Source organism: Acomys russatus, chromosome 12 (genome assembly GCF_903995435.1).
Source record: "Acomys russatus chromosome 12, mAcoRus1.1, whole genome shotgun sequence".
Taxonomy (NCBI): domain Eukaryota; kingdom Metazoa; phylum Chordata; class Mammalia; order Rodentia; family Muridae; genus Acomys; species Acomys russatus.
The window spans coordinates 37,295,759-37,319,217 of NC_067148.1; the positions used below are offsets into that span (position 1 = coordinate 37,295,759).

Sequence of the window (23,459 nt, forward strand, 5' to 3'; positions counted from 1 at the left end):
AAGTGGGCATTCTGTGGAGATGCCGCATACTAGTTTCCTCCACCTTTCTCTTCTCTCTTTGTGACTCAAATTTACAGGGTCATGAGAAGGAAGCATTGCAGTTAATGGCAACATACCTTCCCAAGGACACGTCTCCAGGATCAGCCTATCAGGAAGGTGGAGGTCTCTATGCATTGGGTCTCATTCATGCCAATCATGGTGGTGACATAATCGACTATCTCCTTAATCAGCTCAAGAATGCCAGCAATGATGTAAGTATTAGGCTGAAAAACAAAATTTCCATTATTTGAGAATCCAGGACAGTGGTTCTCAACCTGTGGGTCTCAACCCCTTCAGGGGTCAAACAATCCTTTCACTGAGGTTGTGGATCAGACATCCTGCGTATCAGATATTTACATTATGATTCATAACAGTAGCAACATTACACTTACGAAGTAGTAATGAAAATAATTTTGTAGTTGGGGGGTCACCATAACACGAGGAACTGTATTAATGGGTCGCAGCATTAGCAAGGTTGAGAACCACTGACCAAGGAAATTATATATTTGCACAGTATTTCAGTGACTAGATGTCTTAGGGCTTGGAAATAACAAAAACAGTACTTTCTGTAGTAACTTGGGGTTTATGTATATACTGCTTCCGGTTGGGTTTTGGTTTTGAGATAGGGTCTTGCTCTTTAGCCCAAACTGCCTCCTACTCAGACATTCTCCTACCTCAGCCTTCTGAGTGCTGAAATTACAGAAATGAGTCATCGCACTTGCCTTTTTACCCTTTCTTCTTTGTTTCTTTCTTTTAAAGGTTAGTTCATTTTCTTTCTCCGGAAGTTAAACTTGTGCTTCTTAGTCCTTTAAGATCAAGTGCAGCAAGCAAGACATATACAGTGATCTCACTTAAATATCTTGGAGTGTTATTACCATATTAACTTTACTTTTCACCCGGTTTAACTGTATCATTTTAAAGGAAATGCAGGGTGTCTAAAGTAACATATACAATGACAAATCAGAATTACTGCTTATTTTGATCATTGGTAAAAAAAATTTTATGTAATTCTTTTGAAAACATTTATTAAGCAGTCCTGTTACTTTAAATGATCCTGAAATGGGAATTTAGACTTTAGCTTTCAGGTTCAAGTGAGCTTTCAGAAAGTTATCAGGATAATAGTTACATGAACCAGAACATCATGGCCTCAAACTTCAGTGAAAAAAATTGAGCCAAAAAGATGCTCTATCCTGGCTAAGAGCCTCCTCTCAAGTTCTTCATGGGTGTGCCCACATCTTTACCTCATTTCCTCAGACAGTTTATGGACACATATGCTAAGCAGACAACAAAACACTAGTAATAGAAGCATCTTTTATAATTAATGAAATGTTGAAGAATCGGTGTTTTACTAAAAGCTAGGCAACTCTGGGTGATGCATTGCATATAAACAGGAGCTAATGGGGCTTATGTCTTCAAGGACCTTTTATCAGGATGAACAAACTTGAAACATTTCGTCCTTGGATTTCTCTTGGTTGCAAACATTACAATTCTAGAGGTGGAACATCTTTTGCCTTGGCTTCAGTAGCCGCCCACACTTGAGTTAGAACAAGTTGGGCATTTCTTCACTGACAGTCCCACCAAGGTCAGCAGTGGAGAAGGAGTAGTCCCAGAACAGTGCTGGAGTATTGTCATCTTAAGAGGAAACGACATTGAACATGGGACTGCCAAAGCCTCCTTCTTCAGATGAAGACCAGCTTTATGCTCTGACCCCAATTTCTCCTACTTCACAGACATGTTAGTTAGATGATTTCTTCTCTTCAGTCTTTGACTTCTCCATCCACACTGCCTCCTCCTCCTTAGCCTATAAACACCTGCAGATTTCACCTGCCTGGCCTAAGTTTTCACTGGTACTTTTCCTCTTAGTACTATTTAGTATTATGTGAATTTGTGGAGGTATACTCTGTTGACTTTGTTTTCTCTCACATACTTCTCAAATCACTCTTTACACCAGCAGACTTCATAACTAAAATTGCTCCTGATTATCTGATCTTTCTTACTGAGGTACCCTCTGAATATCTCCTGGCAAAATGTATTTGCACAGTTGGGAAGTGGAGATAGGATCAAACAGTTTAAGACCAACCTCAGGTACATACTGAGTTTGAAACCAGCGGAGACGAGATAGGGGTGTGGGGGGGTGCATACTGTGCACATGTGTACATGAGTGTACTTGAGTTTTAAGTACTGTGTTCTGGATTATTGGAACCAATGTTTTTTGCCCTAGATTGTTAGACATGGAGGCAGCCTGGGCCTTGGTTTAGCTGCAATGGGAACTGCACGTCAGGATGTATATGATTTGCTGAAAACAAACCTTTATCAGGATGATGCTGTGACAGGTAAACATTTGTTACTGCAAACAACAAATTTGTGATTAATAGATTTGTGATTTTTTTTTTTTTTTTTACTTACCTTTTTAAAGTCTACTAAGAAAAACTCAAGATGAGAAAATTCTTAGTTTTACAGTTGGCAGAATTTGATGGTGCATATAGTAGGGAGGATAGAGAAAGCTAGCTAGAGTTGTCCTTAAAGTCCACAGGGCTTCTCTTGTTAAAGAGGGAGCATAATTTGTTGCATTTAGCAGGTTTATCTTGTTCTTAATGTAGCCTCTCTAAAAGGACATATTCAGATTGCTCTGACAAAAGTAACTTTAGGAAGTTATTAAAGAGAGCTACTTGTGTCCTGAGGATATTCTGTGGTGCTTGGTGATCGTGTTAGTTAGGGTTTCATTGCTGTGAAGAGCCAGCATGACCTCATCAATTCCTATAAAGAAAAACATTTAACTGGAGCTGGCTTACAGTTTAAACATGGTAACAGGCAGGTATGGTGCTGGAGAAGTTGCTGAGAGTTCTACAACTGATCCTCAGGCAGCAGAAGGAGACTGGGTGCCACACTGGATGTAACTTGAGCATAGAAGACCTCAAAGCCTGCCCCCACCATGGCACACTTCCTCCAATAAGGCCACACCTCCTAATAATGCCACTCCCTATGGGCCACGCATTCAAACACATAAGTCTATGGGGGCTGTACCAATTCAAACCACCATAATGATAATGTTTTAAAAACGAAGTTGCCATAATGTCTCTTGACTTTATTACAAGATTTGATGGTACATACTCTCAAGATTTAAAAGAAAAGTAGCTATAAATGTATGGATGTACTTCCACATACTCTGTCTCTTTTTTAAAATTGCTGTTGGGGAGAGATGGCTCAGCAGTTAAGACCCCATATTATTCTTACAGAGGACCTGAGTTCAGTTCCCAGCACCCACACCAGTCAGTTCAAATTGCCTATAATACCAGCTCCAGGGTATCCAACATCCCTCTGACCTTCTTGGACATGCGCATATATACAGACACACACAGGTACATGTAAATAATAATAAAAAGTATTTTTTTAAAGGTTGGTGAGGGCTGAGGACAAAGCTCAGTAGTTAAAAACACTAGTTGCTCTTACAGAAGACCTGGGTTTGGTTCCCAGCACCTGCGGTGGCTCACACTACTCATAACTCCAGTCCTAGGGAATTCACTGTCCTCTCTTGACTTCTACAGACACCAGGCACAGACAGGATTCTACATATATATATGTAGGTAAAACACTCACACATAAAATAAATCTTTAAAAATGTTTTGATTCCTATTAAAAGGGGAATGGTTGTTTGAAAATTGATGCAAATAGGTGCTACTTTCTACTGGATATATTGACTATAAACATAGCTGTTGCTCATTATTTTACTTTTAACTCTAGGGGAGGCAGCTGGCCTGGCCTTAGGTTTGGTTATGTTGGGTTCTAAAAATGCCCAGGCTATTGAGGATATGGTTGGCTATGCACAAGAAACTCAACATGAGAAGATTCTGCGTGGCCTAGCAGTTGGCATTGCTTTAGTGATGTATGGGCGGATGGAAGAGGCTGACGCCCTCATTGAATCGCTCTGTCGTGATAAGGTGAGATCCTGTTTGTTTTCTTCCCTGCAGTCTACGTTCTCCTTTGTAATTTTTTGTTTTTTAATGCTTTAATAGTCATTGTCTATGTCTCTCCTGGCCCCAACAGGGTGTTTTTGTTTTGTTTTTAAAGACCGGCTTTCTCTGTATAACAACCCTGGTTGTCCTGGAACTTGCTTTGTAGACGAGGCTGGCCTTGAACTCAAAGAAATCCACCTGCCTCTGCCTGCCAGTTACTGGGATTAAAAACATTCATCTCACATGAAACAGGGTTTCTCTGTGTGCCTCTGTAGACCAGGTGATCCACCTGCCTCTGTCTCTTGAGTGCTAGGATTAAAGGCATGAGCCATCACTGCCCAGCTTGATGGTCTTTTAATAAGGTCTAATGTTTATTATTTTTTCTTCATCAGAAAACATTAGTATTCTCTGTACTTACTTGAGTAAAGGTTTTCTGATGTCTCTTTATATGATGGTATTACATGGCTAGAGGTACACTCTTCTCTGTGATATGATCAGTGTGTTATTATTTATTGGCTGGATTACTAATTAATTTGTTCATCTATCAGATCCCCATTTCTTCCATTCAGTGCTCCATGCCCAAGTACTAGATAAGGAAAAAGTGAATTAGAAAATAGTGGTGGCTCATACCTTTTTAATTCCAGCACTAAGGAGGCTGAGGCACAGGATTCTCTGTGAGTTCGAGGCTGGCCTAGTCTACACAGTGAGTTTCAGGACAGCCAGGAATACACAAAGAAACTCTATTTCAAAAATAACAACAAAAATAGAAATAGGACTCTCTTCTTAGGTTTTTTCCTAAGTGGGAGTCAATTTCATATAGTTTTGTGTATTGACATTAACTTGACTTTGTACTTCCCAGAAAGTAAGTGGCAGGATAGAAATAATTGCAGAGAACATTAGGAGTTAAGAACCTTCATTAAGGGTTTATTTTCCCTATTCACTTTTGAAAACTACTAATCACAAATAAATTGTTTTAAGGTTCATGGTTCCTACATTAAACAAGCCTGCCTGGTATCTGTACACTATGCCTGTTATTTAATAGCAGTTATTGCTGTTTTAGTGGGTAAAGTTTTTGTTTTTAGAGGAGGTTTTACTGCATTGCCCAGGCTGTCCTGTAATAGGTGGACTCAAGCAAATCTCCCACCTGAGTCTCCCAGACAGTTGGGACCACAAGCTTGCTTCACAATGCCCAGCAACAGCCACTCTTGAAAGTGAGTTGAGAACTCATTGGAATTGTTCTTTCTCAGGACCCAATTCTTCGAAGATCTGGAATGTATACTGTAGCCATGGCTTACTGTGGCTCTGGTAACAACAAAGCTATTAGACGCCTGCTACATGTTGCTGTAAGTACTCTGATTTTTTTAGGGGTAAAGTGGAAGAGAAAGTTTCCAGGTGGTCAATAGAGGTATAGGTCACATGCACTGTATACATGAGCATCATATATATGACTATCACTAGTGGTCTCAAGTTCAGATTTTTATTCACTGGACCACTGGACACACTAGTCCATAATTCAACAGTCCATTTTCAGGATGAAATAGAATAGAACAGTACTATGTCAGCATGAATAGTCTTCAAAACCAGAGGATCCCTATTGGGTTTTTGGCTTTGTTTTGTTTTTTCCTTTTTTCTTTTTTTCCTTTATTTCAAGGCAGGGTTTCTCTGTGTAGCCTTGGCAGTCCTGGACTTGCTTTTTGGCCAGGCTATCCTTGAACTCACAGAGATCCACCTGCCTCTGCCTCCCCAAGTGCTGGGATTACATGTGTGCCCCATCACCCCCAGCTAGCATCCTTTTTGTTGTTGTTGTTTGTTTTTGTTTTTTCGAGCCAGGATTTCTCTGTGTATCCTTGCCTGACCTGGACTCACTTTGTAGATCAGGATGGCCTCTAACTTACAGAGATGTACCTGCCTCTGCCTCCTGAGTGCTGGGATTAAAGGCGTGCACCACCACCGCCCGGCTAGCATCCTCTTTTTTAACAGACAATACCATGTGAAAGTATTTGGTCATCCTGAGATAGGCAAATCTAAAGACCATCAAGAAACCACTTTTCTAGCCAGTAAAATTAGCTTTAGGTGCCACTAATGGGAACATGCTCTATATCAAGAGATCTCCTGTCCAGCAAATCTGATGCCCATGCTTTCCAATAGATTTTTCTACAATCTTCTCAAACTCATTGTAATTTATTAAGAATAATGTTGCTAGGCTGGAGAGATGGCTCAGCAGTTAAGAGCACTGCCTGCTCTTCCAGAGGTCCTGAGTTCAATTCCCAGCAACCACATGGTGGCTCACAACCATCTATAATGTGATCTGAAGCCCTCTTCTGACATGCAGGTGTACATGCAGATAGAGCACTCATAGACATAAAATAAATAAATAAAAATAAAACAAAACAAAACAGAAAAAGAATAATGTTGCTAACTCAAATAATTCTCATTCCACATTTAACTTAGTGAATTTCTATCATCTTGACTCTGGGAGAAGGGAAAAATGATATCACTTCCAATGCAGAAAGATTTAAAATTGATTATCAATTTTAAACCAATTCCAGTGACATACTTCCTCCCAACAAGGCGACACCTCCCAATGTTGCTGCTCCCTATGAACCTTTGGGGCTATTTTCACTCAGATCACCACAGTCAACATAGTATAAGTTATATTGTAAATATTTGTATTTTGCTTGATCTTAGGATGTACTGTTTTTAAAAACAACATTGAAGGAATGCCGGGGCATTCCTTATAACTCAAAAAAGCTATAATGCAGCAGAATTAGTCTTAAGAGATCTGAACCTTAAACTTCAGCAGGCTACAAAGGCATCTAAGCTTCAAAGTAGAACTCTTAGATTTATTTTTTTCTGAATTAAGGAAAAAGTGTCTTTTTGTTTTTATTTTATTTTTTGAGACGGTCTCACTCTATAGCCCTGGCTAGTTTTGAACTTCATATTGGCCTCAGGCAGATGTACCTTCCTCTGCCAGGAAAGACTTTCAAACTACATGTGTCATCATTTCTTAAATGTATTTACTGTATATACTTGAGGTATATATGTTTGGTATACTAAGGAGAAAGACTTACTGAAGAAATATCATTAAGACCTAATTTACATTTGAGTGATGGGGAATTTGTATCAGCTTATTAATGGAATGTTTGTTATAATCACCTTAAATTTTCTCCCCTAGGTAAGTGATGTTAATGATGATGTCAGGAGAGCAGCAGTAGAGTCACTTGGCTTCATTTTATTCAGGTAATAATTTCTAGCTTCAGATTATGTTTGTATTTCATTTCTTAAATAGAAACTAAAATACTTGACCATATTGAAGTTCAAAGTGAGAACAGTAGGGTTAGCTCTGTATATCTGAAAAAGAATAATGTTGCTTGAGAATTAAATTTTTTTTCTGTTCAGTTTTCTTTAACATCTGCCTGTTTTAATTTTTTTGTCCCTGTTTTCTGTGGCTCCTACATGCGCTAAATCCCCAGGTTCAGCAGCATGTGTCACCCGTGGCCTCTTTTGTTAATAAGCTCTTCATACTGTGGTAGGCAGGTGGCGCTAGAAAGTCAAATGAGTAATAGGCTTGCTCCTTCTGAATTTAGGCTTAAGTGATTCTCCTGTCTCGCTTCCTAAGTAACTGAGGTTGCAAGCCTGCGTGTGGCTTACTGAAGGGCCGTTATGAGTTGTTTTCCAGAATATGTTCTTGAAGAGGTAAGAAATAGGAAGTATTAAGAGACTATCTTGCCTAAAGCTGCTTTATAAATAAAGAAAATTAAATGTGGTCAGATACTTTAAGGGACTAGACTTTTAAAAAAATTCTTTAAGTTTTACTTTAATGGATTTTCTCCAATTATTATTTTTAAAGATAAAAGGAACTTAGAACTCAATAAGTATTCTTTTTAAGTGTTTTGTTACATTTATTTATTTGTATATATATGTCTGTGAGCATGTGTATACCACAGTACACACGTGGAAGGGAAAGAGAAACTTGTGAGAGTCAGTTCTTTCCTTGTAGTATGTGTGTCCCAGAGATCAACTCAAATCATCAGGCTTGGCAGCAAGTGACTTTTCCTGCTGAGCCATCTTATGGCCCATATTACATATATATTTTTAAGCTAAGGACATTAAATTTGACAGTAGTTAGCAAAGTTCACACTGTTGTGGAGCTAAATGATGAGTCTCAGATTGCAAACATTCATGATAAATCTAGCTTCCTCCACCGTGTGTTTCTCTCAGAGCTCTGTCTTCCTTGAATATTGTTACTCTCAAATTTCCTCGTTGCCTTTAATATTTAAGTAGTGTTTGTCTTATCTAAAATTCTTTCATGTTTTCTCATGTGTCATTACTTTCAAGTATGTGATCCATTTTTTTCTTTTTAAGTTTATGTGTATAAGTATTTTACATGTATATATGTGCATCACATGTGTGCAGTGCCCACAGAGGCTAGAAACAGGTATCATATCCTCTGGAACTGTAGTTACAAGCAGTTGTGAGCCACTGGTGTGATTGCTGGAAATGGAACCTGAGTCCTCTGCAAAAGCATCAAATGCTGTTAACTGCTGAGCCATCTTTCCAGGGTCCTCCATTTTGTCTTTTCCTTTTACTCCAATAGAATCACATTTTGGTTTTTGAGACATTCTTGCTCCAGACTGGCTTCAAACTCATTATGACTTTATAGCCCAGGGTGGCTTCAAACTCAGAATCATGCTGCTTCAGCCTCCCAGGTGCTAAGATTACAGGCATGTACTATTTCTCCGGTTGCTAGGTGTCGCTCTTTAGATGACCCTGTGTCATTTAGCTTAAATGTCTAAAGAATTTATTTCTTCTTAGGTAATGCTTATTGCCTAAGAATACCAAATCATTTATTCATTTTTTTCTCAAATGAAATTATCTTTGTATAAATTCTCATCTGAATTATTCTCTTTAACTCACAAGATAGATCATGTAGTTGTACTGTTTTCCATCTTTCTCCAGATTTGTAGGCTGTTATTTGTTTATAATGATTATGATCAGTGAAAAAAACAGGACTGAGGATGTAACTGAGTGGAAAAGCAATTTCCTACCATCTGCAAGACCCTGAGTTAGACTTCAGCACTGTATCAGAAGACAAAACAAAACAAAAACAAACAAAACACCTGTCTTGGCATTCATGAGGCCCTAGGTTTGATGAATAGCATCAGGAAGGGGATAACTGTGTTTTTATGACAAGAGTATAAATCTAAACATATGGCAGACCCATCAGATTACAACCTCAAACCAAAACAAAATAATTTTTGTCTATGTCTAGATTTAGTTTGTTTTATTCTTTTTGGGGGGTGAGGAAGTATAAATTGTTTTTTTTTTTTTTAATGGAACTAACACATCTATATGTTGTTGAAACTGTTGAGACCACTAGGGGAAAGTGTCTAATGCTTTCATGACAAATGAATTAAAAATTTGAGATATATTTTGCCTGGCAGATGATAGAGAGTCCATACATATATGTAACGTGTTGGAGGTCTGTGCATAAGATTCATGTTTTAGGAAAAGATTCTGCCACGAAAGGCATATATGTCTGGTTTACTTACACTGAGATTCTCCATAGCCAGTACATTTTATAAGATAATTATCCTAAACTCAATTGCCTGGAAGACTCCGTGGTAGAGCAAGAGTTTGAAGTGTAAGTACCTGTCAGGTTGAGTTGGCAAAGCTGAGATATTGCCACCACCTCAGCCTAAATTCGTTTACCATTTGTGTGAGCAGCACTGAACAAATACATCAACAGTCAGTAGAATTGACTATCTTTACTGACCCTATTAAGAATGGTACAAATGTAGGTACAAAAACTGAAGTGCAGTTAAACTGAGTATCATTTCTAAATTTAGTCAGCTGTCCAGTACAGGCTGGACTCATTTCCAGTTGTAACAGTGCAAGGCGAAATAACAAACAATAAATGAAAAAATTTATGCCAAAAGTTCAGCCACATCATTGGATAAACATAAGCAGATGTAACCTTTGTTTATGAGATCACGTACTGTTTAGGTCTCTGGATTGAGATTCCATCGTTTCTGTTTCAGCATGTTGATTTGTACCTTTAAGGAGCATAATGTGGTTCAAATACCCAAGGGCAGTGTTGTTTGCTTTCTCCTCCTCCTCTTCCAGTGGCCATGCCTCTGCTGATCAAATGCCTATTAACAGTTCTGTTCTGAGGTCTGTTACATTGCTGACACCTGACTGTAGTCCTCTCCATGCCTTCTGTCAGGACAGCTTCCTGACTGCGGAAGGTGATGGCTGCACTTAACTCTATCTGCGTTAGAGCCACACTGTTCGCTTACCTCCAGATATGACCACCAGGGTTTTGTTGTTTGTTTTGGTTTCAGGGTCTTACATGTGTACTTGTGGGAAAGGGATTCAGTATGTGGCAGGTTTTTTTGTGGGGTTTTGCAGTTTGGGGGTGGGGGAAATCATTGGCTCAGCAGGGCCAGCTGGCCAGCAAGCTTGGGGATCCTCCTGTCTCTGCCTCCCCAGCAGTAGAATTGCAGGCAGGCAACACTATACCCAGGTTGTTATATGGGCTCAGGGGGCTCACACTCAGGTCCTTATTCTTGCAAGGTGAACACGGAACCATCCTCCTAGCCTTGCAATCATTGTTTTACTCATTGCTTTTCTCTTTTGGTCCTATCACTGTTGTTTATGCCTTATGCTTTTTAAAACTTGGAGAGCTGGGTGGATTGGGGGGGCCTCCCCTTTTCTAAAGAATAGGGGAGGGGAAACGGGAGGGAGAGTGGGGCCAGGAAGAGAGGAGAGAGGGGGCTATAATCGGGATATAAAGTGAATAAATAAGTTAATTAAAAAGTAAAACAAAAATCTTAGAGAGTTAACATTTTTCTTTATTTCATTCTTAGCACAACTTTACATATAATTAGGAACTAGAAAATTTTGTGACACTGACTTTAAGACTGAAATTTGTTGGCTTATTTAATTTTATCTCATTTGAAAACCAGAGTAGGAATTGCTTTTGTTTTAGCCATACAAAATTGCTTTGTCCATGATTTGACGTTGTTTAGATAAGGAGACTGGACAACTTTAGTTTAACTTTTGCTTTTAGGAAATAAGTTTTAGTTCTGTACGGTTTTTTTTTGTTCGTTTGTTTTGTTTTGTTTTTGTTGTTTGTTTGTTTTTTGGTTTTGGTGCACTTGCATCATGTTCATCACCTTACTTGATTTAGATGAGGACTGCCCATTCTGCTATACGTAGCTGACTTGCTCTTCAGTTTTGTCACCATCATTTTCATAAAGAAGTGTATCTAGGAGAAGGATTGATGACGACTGAATGGTTGAACTTCGGAGCCTCATTGGACTCTGGTACATGGCAGGATTGATCCCATTTCGAATTCCATGTTTGGTGAAAATTTTAGAGTTTTCTACCATTGAATTCCCAAAGTAGTTTGTGCTGGAACATTTCCTAAGTGCTTTCACTGACTTTGTTGCCCGGTAATTACAGGTGATATACCTGCCGAATGCTTCCCGAAATGTCTTATTGAAGAGCGTATAGATCAAAGGATTCACCCCTGAGGAAATGTAGCCTACCCACACAAAGACCTCCAGGAGCGTTTTAAGAGTACTCTGGTTGCAGGAGTCACACAAAGCTAAAGTTATATTTGTAATAAAAAAGGGGCACCACATAAGCAAAAAGAGAAAAAACACAATTCCAAGGACCTTTGAGGCCCTCTGTTCGTTAGAAATGGTTTGAACTGATTTCTTTCCAACTGAGGACATTCTTCTCATAAGTGTTTCATCACTGGAGTTAGGTAGAATTTTATCCCTGTGAGCACCATCCAGCATTGCCACCTTTTCGGGCGATGAAAAGGATGATTCCTCCTTTTGGAAGACTGTGGACACGGTCCACCATGTTAGGCGCTGAGGTGGCTTGTTTTTGACCAAGTAAGCTTTCTTTCGTAAAGCGTGAATAGTGAGAAAGTAGGTGACTATCATGATTGCAAGAGGTGCAAAGAAAGCAGCCAGTGAGCCAAAGAGCATGAAATTGCCAAACCGGTCCTTTTTCAGCTCGCAGGTGATGTTGTTTGGATTAATCACATCATTCTCTATCCCTTTAATAGGGATTGGGATGGCAATGCCTAAGGAAGAAGTAAGATAAATTGAGTCGTTTTCACAACCTGTTGTTCTTAGATTAGTTGTTTTGAGAGTTTATGCTAACAGTGCATTATAATTACTGAGACCGACATTTTCAAATCTGTCAGGGATTTATCAGCAGACCCTTTGACGTATGGAATCTAACTGAACAAATCTGCTATTTTTCAGGTTGAAAAAAATTCAGAAGATAAGGTTAATATCCAGAGTAGTTAGAATTGGGAGATTTGGTGTCTCAATTTTTAGATGGTAACAAGTCGGGCATGGTGGCACACACCTTTAATCCCAGAACCCTGGAGGCAGAAGCAGGTCGATCTCTGAGAGTTTGAGGCCAGCCTGGTCTACAAAGCAAGTCCAGGACAGCCAAGGGCTTTTAAACAAACAAAAAACAGGCAACAATAAAATTTCCAGAAGTTAAAAAAATTTTTTTAAATGGTATGTATTTATCTATAATCTTTGTTATACAGTTTCACCTAACAGTTTTATCTTTTGATATTTGTTGACTGTCTTTTAATTCTAACTTTTTAGAGAAAACAAAATGCTCCTTTTTTCTCCCCTTTTAACATTTCAGGACTCGTAATTATTTTCCTCTTCAAAAATATTTTCTTTCTACTGGGAAGCAGTGAATCCCCTGATCAGTTCATTTGTTACCAATCTGTAAATTTATTTTTCTGGTACTAACTTAGGAGAGCTTTGAGTGTACTTTGCACTTCATTCACGCTAATGGCAGCTCTCTTTGAGTGTTAAAGATGACAGCAGACTGGAGAAGTCACTCACAGCCAGCTGAAACTGCAATACCCTCACCTAGCCTCCTCAGGCACTAGGCACACAGAGGATGCACATGTATCTGTGAGGGAAAGCACCCATACACAAAACAGAAATTAAAAAGATGAATGCAGAAGGATAGAACAGTTTAAAGGAAATTGATATCTTTCAGTAAATCATTTCTAAACACTGGCTTAACATCTATCTTAAGTTTTTGACAGTTGGGCTGGAGAGATGGCTGAGAGGTTAAGAGCACTGGCTATTCTTCCAAAAAGTCCTAAGTTCAATTCTCAGCAACTGTGTGGCAGCTCACAATCATCTTTAATGAGATCTGGTGCCTTTTTCTGGCCTGTAGGTGTACATGCAGGCAAAATACTGTATAAATAATAAATAAATAAATCTGAAAAAATTGACAATTAAGACAGGAAGTAGATATATAACTGCCTTTAATCTGTACACATGGGGACACCAGCTTAATGGGTGAATTTATGGTCTTTGATATCTGCTTACAAAATTTGGTGTGGTTGGCTTTTTCCTTCTCTCGCTTGGGCTGTTAGATGTGATTTAAGATGGATTTTATTTTTTGCTGCTTTTCTTTGATAGCTAGAATCCTCATGCTAGTTAGACCTTAATGATTTATTGGCAGATATCAACACTTAGAGGCTGAAGCTTCCTGAATATCAAGTTCAAAGTGGGATGGTACCTCAGTAAACACTGGTTGATTCTGAAGACATAGACTTACTTGCTGACAGCATGGCTCAGAAGATGAACAGTGAATACTATGTGACAGTACTTGGATATTAGTGGATTGTCTTGACCTTTGAGTTTTCCTAGGTACCACACCTGGTATTCTGGACACTCCACCCATACCTTTGTCATTCCCCACATACCTATTGAAATTAACCATACCACTGTAATCTTGATAAATACAGTAGCCCGGGAGTTGCACTGGTTGGCCTGAATTGGCTTCTTGATGGCTATATAGCGATCCACTGAAATAGCACAGAGATGCATGATGGAGGCAGTTGAAAAGAGAACATCGAGGAATAACCAAGCAGGACACAAGACCAGTGGGAGGGGCCATATAGCCTCTGAAAGAAAAAAAAATTTTTTTTTTTCTTATAGAATGAAAACTTTCAGTTGAATCTTTTTTTCTTAAGCCAGTACATATTTTTAAGCCTCTTAAAATGACCCTCGAGCTGTCCTTGATGTTATAAATGAGTCAATTCAGATGTAATTAAATCTTTGGATATAAATTTATAGAGGAGGGCATGTATCAAATTTAAAATATTAATTGAAAACATTCTATAGAACATTATGAACCCTGATTACAAATAATAAATGGGGATGTATATCACTTTGGGCATTGATTGAGAGAGCAGGCTCTTAGGTTCTGATATACTCAGGCATTGTATAAGAATGCTGTCGACCAAATCCCCACATGATCTGTATGGAAATTAAAGTTTAAACATCTATTCTGTGGGAAGACTTTCTGGAAAGTCTTAGAAGATATTTCTGGGTTAACTGGTGTGAGATGGGCACTCAAGAGTGTGTCATAGAAGAGAACTTTCATGAGCTGGGGAGGCTCAGGTGGTAAAGTGTAAGCATGAGTACCTGATCCCCAAATCCATTTTTAAGAAAGCCGGATGTGCAGTCTGCACCTGTACCCACCACCACCATCCCTCAGTGCTACAGGGACAGAAACTAGAGTTCTTGGGACATGCTGGCCAGCCTTGTCAAATCAGTGAGCTCTGGGCTCAGTTGAGACCCTTTCTCAACAAATAAGATGCAAAGCAATTGATTACAATACCCGCCATTGACCTCTGACCTCCATACAAGTGTGTGCACACAAGGAACTCATGAGAGACCTATAAACAGAGAGAATCTAAGCAATTGAATTTTCTTAGCTGTAGCGTCCATGTTCCTGACAGCAGTGAAAAATTACTTTAGACTAAAGTAATGTGTATCGTTTAATCACCTAACATTAAAGGCAAACAGTGTAAGAATGAAAAGAACTACCAATTAAGAGAGTTTCAAAGCGGAAGCTAAAGGGAAGCTATACCCTACATTCTGGGCTCTGAGTAGTGAAATCAAAAAATACTCACCTCTGAACTATGGCATCCTGTAATCCCTATAGTCCCTATAGTCCCAGCTACCTATGGAGGCTGACATGGAAGGATCAGTTGACCCCAGGCCCAAATCCAAACTGGGCAACATGGCAAGACCCTGAATCAAAAATAAAAACACTCAAGAGCAGATGTGTTGCTAGAGTTGGAAGCCAGGTATGATAGACAGGTTTTCTACCACTGAAATTTCTGCTTAAAATTCTGTTGTTGTTGTTGTTGTTGTTGTTGTTGTTGTTGTTGTTGTCGTCGTCGTCGTCATCGTCGTCGTCATTGTCATCATTTGCTTTGTGGTTTGGGAGTTTCTTGGCTTGTTTTGTTTGAGATAGCACCATGTGACTCAAGCTGGCCTAAAATACATGACCCTTCTGCCTCACCTGGCTACAGTGTTTTATCCTCAAGTGCACACAGTCTCTTTAAAACATTTAAAATAAAATACTTTGCTACTAATTTAAACTTGCCTACTTAGCTATTCTTAATTATGTATTCAACATTTGAAAGTTAAGGTCTGGAAAATTCTAGCCATAAATCTTGTAGCCATGAGCAGGAAACCACAGAAAAGACATATAAAAAGTACATGTGTTTGGAATCTGACTCTTTGACCCATGATATTCCTTATTACAGGCTAAAAGGAAAAGCTTTCCAGTACTGATTTAATTAAGCCTGTGAAGCCTAGTTAGCCTTATTTTTTCAACAAAATTAATATATTTATGAACACCAGCTTTGGAGCCGAAGTGGGAATTAAAATTAGTGCATCACTGGAACATTCTTATTTTAATTAGAAATATCTAACAGCAGTATAGAATTTTTAAGAAAGAACAAGAGTATGTAAGATTAAGAGAGCTACGCTGGAGAGATGGCTCAGAGGTTAAGAGTACTGGCTGCTCTTCCAAAGGTCTTGAATTCAATTCCCAGCAACCACATGGTGGCTTATAACCACCTATGATGAGATCTGGTTCCCTTTTCTCGTGTGCATGTGTACATGCAGGCAGAACACTGTGTGTATGATAAATAAATATTTTTTTTAAAAAGAGATTAAGAGAGATATAGTCTACAAAGAGAGTCCAGGACAGCAAAGGCTACACAAAGAACCCCTGTCTTGGGAGGGGGCAACGATGAACAGAAATGGATCTTTAAGATTACAACTAACATGAAATACTAATATATAGACATTTTTATGAGAGTAATATAAGGGCCCTACATTAATAGAAACTTTTTATCAAAAGCAAGAAAGGGAGCTGGAAAGATGGTTCAGTGGTTAATAGCTTGCCTGCTTTTCCAGAGGTCCTGGCTTTGATTCCTAGCACCCACATAGTAGCTCACAACCATCTGTCGCCATAATTCCAGGGGATCTGACACCTTTTTCTGGCCTCTGCAAGCACAAGGCACACCCATGTAGGCAAAACACACACACATAAAGTAAGATAAATAAAATCTAAATTGGGGGTGTGTGCAAGAAAGATCTATAGTCATGGTGGCGCTTGCTTGGAGGTCAAGACAGGAAAATGAAGAATTTCAGGCTTGCCTGGGCAACATAGTAAGCTGAAAGCCAGTCTTGACAACACATCAAGATCCTGTCTCCGAAACAAACGTACAACAATTTCGAAAAGCACAAAAGGGACCAGGAATATAATCTGGTAGTGGGGTACCCATGTGGCATACAGGAAACATTGGGTTTGATTTATGGTCACAGTTTTCTATTGTAGCGCGTTATGTTCCACCTATTTTCAGCAGAATTTGGATTGGATATTAATTAAATTTGTAGTTATTAAGTGAAACAGCCAAGATTAAAGTTTAAAAAGAAAAGAAAATCTAAGAGAAGTTAACTAGGTATACATACTAATTAATAACTGTTTTCTTGGGGGTCTCACATAAAATTAAAAAACAAAGCAAAACAACAAATTTGAACTACCCACCTACCACCACCACTACCACCCTGAATTGAACCAGAGTCCCAAGACTAAGCAGGCACTCACCATTGAGCTGTACTCCAACCTACAAATCCCATTTTCAACTTCCTTCCTTTACTGTCTTTGAACTAAAACTAGAGAAAAGTAACATTTGAATAATGACATTTCTGTGGGTACCCCAAATAATTGTAGATTAAATGTCATACAGTAATATGTGAGGAGCAAAACCAGTCTAGTTTGTAGTTTACTCAACTGCTAGTAGGACAATTCTTTGTTCGTATGAAACTGCACACTGTAAAGGCCATATACATGAGGGCAGTCAAGTTTCTGTTTGCCTCCCAGCAAGTTCAGCAACTTAGTAGGCAACTTCCTCAAAAAACAGATAAGTCATTCACCTCAAGGACTGTACAAGTACTGGCTGGGACCTAAGTATTCTATCACATAATATGGAATATATCTTTAATTGAAAAGATACTGAGTTCTTTCTCATCAGCTCCCAAATTCTGTAGGCTTTCTTGTTAGTCCCGTGTGCTGAATATGATGCTTTGAGTTGGTAGGATTGACACTGTTTGAGAAGCAGAGCAAAATAATGAAGGCTGAGCATATGAATTCCAGAATCAGTCCTCTAGTCCCACATATTGCTACCACTTGTTTTATTCGGACAATTTAGTTGACCTGTTGTAGGTCTTGTCTATAGTAGCACTAGTATTACCTGTTTTATAAGCTTGCTACGATATCATATTTATAGTTTGGAATACAGTAAAATAATGTGTGTGAAATATTTGGAACAGTTTATGGCACAGAGAGAGCACTCAGAAAATGACAATTGTTGTTACTGTTTTCAATGAAACCAGCAGTGAAGACAGGCATGTTCAGAAACAAGCCAGCTCACCTGTGTAAAACCAATGTCTTTATCTGTCCCAAGTAGAGCAAGAGGGCAGTGCATCTATCTTGAACATTAACCTGTCCTCAAGAAGCCAGAGAACACTGCAGGAACAAACCTATCTGCTACATTGAAATTTATTATAAAAGTGTTTTTTACTGAAGTTTTTGTTATGTTATTAGTTATTGTACTGAAACAATAACCTATGTGTACTGTAACTGGGCTGTGCCTATGCTTTTGCCTGGAGGAGGAATATATTGTTACTTAATTTCTTTTATTAATTGTAAAAATCTATTGTTTTTTTGTTTGTTTGTTTTTTAACCAGAGGCACCCTGCTTTGATGAGATAGATTCACTACAACTGAAATCTACTTGTCCTTTAGGCAAGTCTTTAGAAAGCTTAAATAACATCATTTGTTTAAAAAAAAAATTAGCATCAGTCTATAAATCTGAGTCATAAAATATTTCCCTTATTTTAAGAACGTTAAAGATTGTTTTTAAAGGCATTCCAAGAAGATTATATGCCTACAGAGTTCACAAAGACACACAGTTTAGGAAATAAACTGTTGTGGGACAGCCCTAAATAACTTTTTGTTTAAACAAAAGAATTCTGCTGCTTTTCTGTTATTTCAAGAAGTGATAACATGGATCAAAACATAAGTTCTTAGAAAGCTTCCATGTTGATTGCTATTGTGTAATTTTTGTTTGGGAGGGGTGTGTGTGTGTGTGTGTGTGTGTGTGTGTCTTGTTTTTCTCTCATCTGAACATGTGAGATCTCCTGGGTTAGCTAATAAGAAGTGTTTTAAGTGTTCGCAGCTATTGAGTATGTCGAGAAATTTTCCTTGGCTCTTTAAATTTCCACTTTCCAAAAAGTGTTTCATTGCCCCTTTCTCCTGTTGCAGAATTAGATAGTCTTTCCAAATCCATCTTCAACCATTTTCAATGTTCTGTGTTTCACCTGCTCCATGAATACTGCTTTAAACTATGGCTCATAGAACATGGATTAGCATTTGTTATAATGGAGCACAGTGTGGTGGCACATGCCTTTAACCCCTGCACTCAAGAGGCAGAGGCAAGTGGGCCCCTCAGTTCAAGGACAGCCAGGTCTACACAGAGAAACTGCATCTTGAAAATACAAAATAAAATAAAAAACTGTGTGTGTGTGTGTGTGTGTGCGCGCGCGCGCGCACGCGCACGTGCCTTTACATGGGTCATGGTACATATGTGAAAGTCAGAGGATAACTTGAAGGAGTAATTTCTTTCCTTCCACCATGTGGATCTTGGGGATGAACCCAGGTTTCCCACCAACCACCTTTACCCACTTTACCATGGACTATTCTCACAGTGGCTTGTGGTTTGGAGGTGGTGCTTGTTTGCTTGTTTGTTTGTTTGTTGTTGAGATAGGATCCTGCTTTGTAGCTCTCAGGCATCCAGTTTGCTGTTCTCCTGCCTCAGACTTCCCTGCCCAAGTATTTCTAATGTAGGCACTTTTAGAATTTGTATTAAAAGCTGTTGTATTGTGATTGTGGATTTTAAGAATAAAAGATGAGACAGCTAGGAAGAAAGAAACAAAACAAGCTGCAAAAGTCATATAAATGCTCTCAAAGAAAAAATGACAGAAAAGTTAAAAGTGTCATGTCAAGAGATTCATAATCTTGGTAAAACAGAAACTCAAACAACATGGAATTAAATATTACACAAATAAATGTTTAAATAAACTATCCCCCAGTTAAGAACACCAGGACCACTTTTAACTCATTCTTTTTAAAGTTTGACTTTATTACAATACTGTATAAAAGTTTTTCATCACTTTCATTAAATGTTCCTGTAATAGCGAAGATTGTCCATAATGGGAATTAATATTTTATGATTATATAACCAAGAACACTTTTGAAGATTTCCCATGTAATTAGAGAAAACCTTGTATTGCTACTTTTAAAAATTATCAAAAATTCATGCAAATGTGTTTTAAAAGTCTTAGTATTTATCAATCTGGGAACCGCTATACAAAGACCTTCTTATTTAAAGCCAGGTCCCCACTTATACTGTGCATAACTTCCAACTTATGAACATTCATTTGATGCTTTCCATAGGTAGAATGTATCCACATGCACTGTCTCGGAGAATGTGGGTATTGGTTTTTTGTTTGTTTGTTTTGTTTCCTGAGGTTTTTCTGTTGCTCTGGCTGTCGTGGCCTTGAACTCACAACGATCTGCCTGCCTCTGCCTTTCGATTACTGTAGAACATGTCTTAAATGATGAATTCATACTATGACATTTTAAATGATGGTTATGTTCCCAGGTTAGTTCTGGGTTGCTTCCCCATCCCCCAGTCCTTTGTATAGCATAATTACTGGTAGCAAAAGCGTTTGGGACTATGAGATGTTTTATGTTCTTTGTTTTATAAGTATTTGAAGAATGAAATGCTGTTAAGCTGGGTTATAGGTTAAGACATAAGTATACAGTATATATTTTGTGTTGAAGTGTTTGGGGGTTTGCTGTTTTTTATTGTTAAGATTATCTTAAGCAACAAGTTTCTATATAAGCAATTTTTTTTTCAGCCCATAGGATGCTATTACTTGAAACCTCCTTGTGAAGTGTTTGTGAGCTAACTTGAACACTGTAGACTTTTCTCTGTTAAAATTCCTTAACCTAACCTGGTGATTTACGTACTTAGCTCAGAATCTTGCATATAGTAGATGTTTGGCATTTATGGGTGACCGAGCTTTCAAGTTACAGTTTACTTTTGTAAAATTCTTTATTCGGTATTTTAAATTTTGTGTTAGCAAAACAAAGATAAAGCGTTTTGACATTTTCTTTATGCCTAGCAAAGCACCACGAGTGTGGTTTTACACTTTGAGCTATTGTTAGGGGCATAGAGCTGACAACTGGGACCTTATGCTTGTGAGCTTTTTCTACATGTATCACTGCATCACCCTTACTTCATTCTTTCAAGCTTCGGATTGTTGTTAGCGTGTCATTTACTTCTTACTCTTTATAGTTAACATGTGCCATTAGGCTATTCAGAAGATATAGAATTACCAAAGGAAAGAGAAAGGAGAGAAAGACAATAGCACTGATTAGAGACTCCACTAAGGCAGTAGAAGCTTATTCATTGTTGTTTATCCCGCCTTGGTTTGCTTTTTTAGAGCTGGGTAAGGAAAGGGCTTTGTGATAGGGAATGTTAACTCCTCACCATCTGACTGTATATGAAGACACAATGCCTCATCTCTCTCTCTCTTATTTCTTATAAAAATAATTGGATAGCAGTTTTTCTTCACTTTTTAATTTAATAAGTGAGTGTTCTAGGTTAGTGCATTTTACTTCTATAACTTGTGTGTTTATTCTCTACATATAACTGCAATTATTAGCAGCCTGATCATTAATAATTTTAAGTTGTTTATTAGTAAGGTATCAGTATATAGCAAACATTGACTAATTAAATGCTCTTTTGATACTGACTTTAAAGTAGGGGCCCTCATAATTCTTCAACAAAATCATTTGTGTTTACTTACATAGCTGAGGATGATGTACATACAGCAGAAACTCCTTTTGCCTTCTCTAATATCGCTGTCTTTTTTTTATTATTATAACAAAGATCTGAAAGTCAAACTATTATTTTTATTATCACAGTAACTCAGGATTTGTTCTACTTGCTTTATTAACTTACAGGTTTATTGGGAACACAGATGGTCAGATACCATAAAAATTTAAACAGATGTATCTTCTCTTGAGATAGTGAGCCAGACCATTTCCTTTTGTAACTAAACATCTTAACATGAGTTATGTGTAGAAATTTTGTCAAGGTTCAGAGCACTCAACTTAGAAAAGGCTGTAAGAGGAATTTTTTTAAAAAATACCTAATTTTAATTGGGAATCAGTGATTTTTATTATTAAAATTCAGGATACCCCTAGTTATTGATTTTTTTGTTGAAGGGAAAGTATGAATAATTTTTTGAAAGGAGTGTTTTTGGTCTTTTGACACAGGGTTTCTCTGTGTGTATCCCTAGCTGTCCTGAACTCACTTTGTAGACCAGGCTTGCCTCGAACTCACATGGATCCACCTGCCTCTACCTCCTAAGTGCTGGGATTGAAAGGAGTGTTTTTTACTTACTACAATTTTTAGGTAATTAATGCAGAATCTGTGAATATTGGCAGCCTAATGATTTTATAAGATGGCTAACGGGGTAAAATTGTCCCTAGGAAATTATTTTTGTGTCCTTTCACATTTATTACAAATTATAGGGAAAAAATAAGGGAATATTCCCTTCTGTGTCTTTAATCCACATCCGTCTTTTATTTTAAAAAATATATAAATAAAGATCAAATGAATGTCCGGTTCTTCAGTAGTTAGGTTCAGTGGCGGAAACAAAGGGAAAACTTACCAAACATGATTGTCAAGAGGGCAGTCGGCATCACAAACAATCCAACCAGCAAGTCAGCCACTGCCAAGGACATTAGAAAGTAGTTGGTGGCATATTGCAGCCTTTTCTCCAGAGAGACAGCCAGAATGACAAGGATGTTCCCACCGACTGTGGGTATTATCACCACAAGAATCAGCAGAGCCACCCAGCGCACTCTATTCCCCTGGTCCTCGGCAGTCAGCTGCATTTCCTCTTCTATTAAGCCTGTCTTTAATCCAGAGTGGTTAGACAAAACCAGGTGATCACATGTATTCTGTAAAATGTGCTCAGGAAGTGTGCTTTGTTCAGACATTTTATAAGAGCAAGCCATTCGCCGGTCTGTGCTTCAGTCCAGTTCCAGCCAGGGGTCAGCATGGTCAGTAGCTAAGCTGATCGGCTGCTTTGGCAAGGCACTGTATCCATGCCAGATGTTCAGAGCCAAGGTTGACCTCTTCCTTCTTAAAAAGAATCAGGTTCTCCACGATGGGAATGTAGCACATCTGCCCATGTTTGCAGGTAGGACATCCACAGTTACAGTCTTTTTAGGGGCTGAGATTTCAGAAAACTTGGTGAAAGACACCAATAGATGTGGAAGGGAAAAAAGATGTTAGTTTCTCTTGTCTTTTTCCCCCATTTTTTAAGAGATGAATTTGAACTTATATATCAGAGTTTCCCCCTAGATACAGAGAGATTGTGTTATTTCCAGAAAGCAGTAAAAAACACTAGAGCTAACTAAGTGCCCCTCCTATTTTGAAAGGTTGGTATGCATTTATGATAGTGCAGCCAGTGCTCACAAAAATACTCTATTTCTGATTTGCCACAGAGGTAATAATAGAGGAGATAACACGCTTCATGCTATATGACCCTTGAATACTTTTTCCTTTAACGTGAGGAAACATACAGAATAGCGAATCAAAGCTCTAAATAGTTTCAAGTAAAGGTTTCAGTAAGTACTACCCCTCTAGGAAGACTCCAGCCCACCTAAGGTCTAAGGAAAAAGGGCTTACCAGCTAAGAATCTGAGTCTGTACATGTAATCATTTGTTTGTTGGGTGTTGAGTTAAATGCTTTTTAATGACTTGTTTTATAATTCCTTCAGTTGGAGAGAAAGTAGTATAAAGTATTACTAGCTAAATACTTGATTTTAGTAGTAATTGCATCTTTCTACAAGATTCTAGATGTAATCATGTAAGTCTGCCAAATTTGTACCAGTTCTTTTTTAAGTGCTTATGTTTCCCTTACTTTTCCCAGTTCCCTTAAGAAGCACTTTAA

At 38.3% G+C, this 23,459-nt stretch overlaps 2 protein-coding genes across 2 annotated transcripts in view; one reads left to right on the forward strand and one right to left on the reverse strand.

Annotated features, from left to right (window-relative positions):
• Positions 1 to 23,459, forward strand: part of Psmd1 (proteasome 26S subunit, non-ATPase 1) — a 78,348-nt gene that overhangs the window by 21,689 nt on the left and 33,200 nt on the right. Inside the window, exons 12-16 of the mRNA XM_051154227.1 lie at positions 78 to 251; positions 2,261 to 2,372; positions 3,781 to 3,977; positions 5,240 to 5,335; positions 7,168 to 7,232. Of these exons, the coding sequence (XP_051010184.1) occupies positions 78 to 251; positions 2,261 to 2,372; positions 3,781 to 3,977; positions 5,240 to 5,335; positions 7,168 to 7,232 (644 nt within the window). The remainder of the gene's footprint in view (positions 1 to 77; positions 252 to 2,260; positions 2,373 to 3,780; positions 3,978 to 5,239; positions 5,336 to 7,167; positions 7,233 to 23,459) is intronic.
• On the reverse strand, positions 11,153 to 22,742 carry Htr2b (5-hydroxytryptamine receptor 2B). The gene is made up of 3 exons (XM_051154228.1): positions 22,171 to 22,742; positions 13,762 to 13,962; positions 11,153 to 12,093 (listed from the first exon to the last, which is right to left on the reverse strand). Exons 1-3 carry the CDS (start codon positions 22,517 to 22,519, stop codon positions 11,204 to 11,206), a joined length of 1,440 nt encoding a protein of 479 aa, XP_051010185.1. The 5' UTR covers positions 22,520 to 22,742; the 3' UTR covers positions 11,153 to 11,203.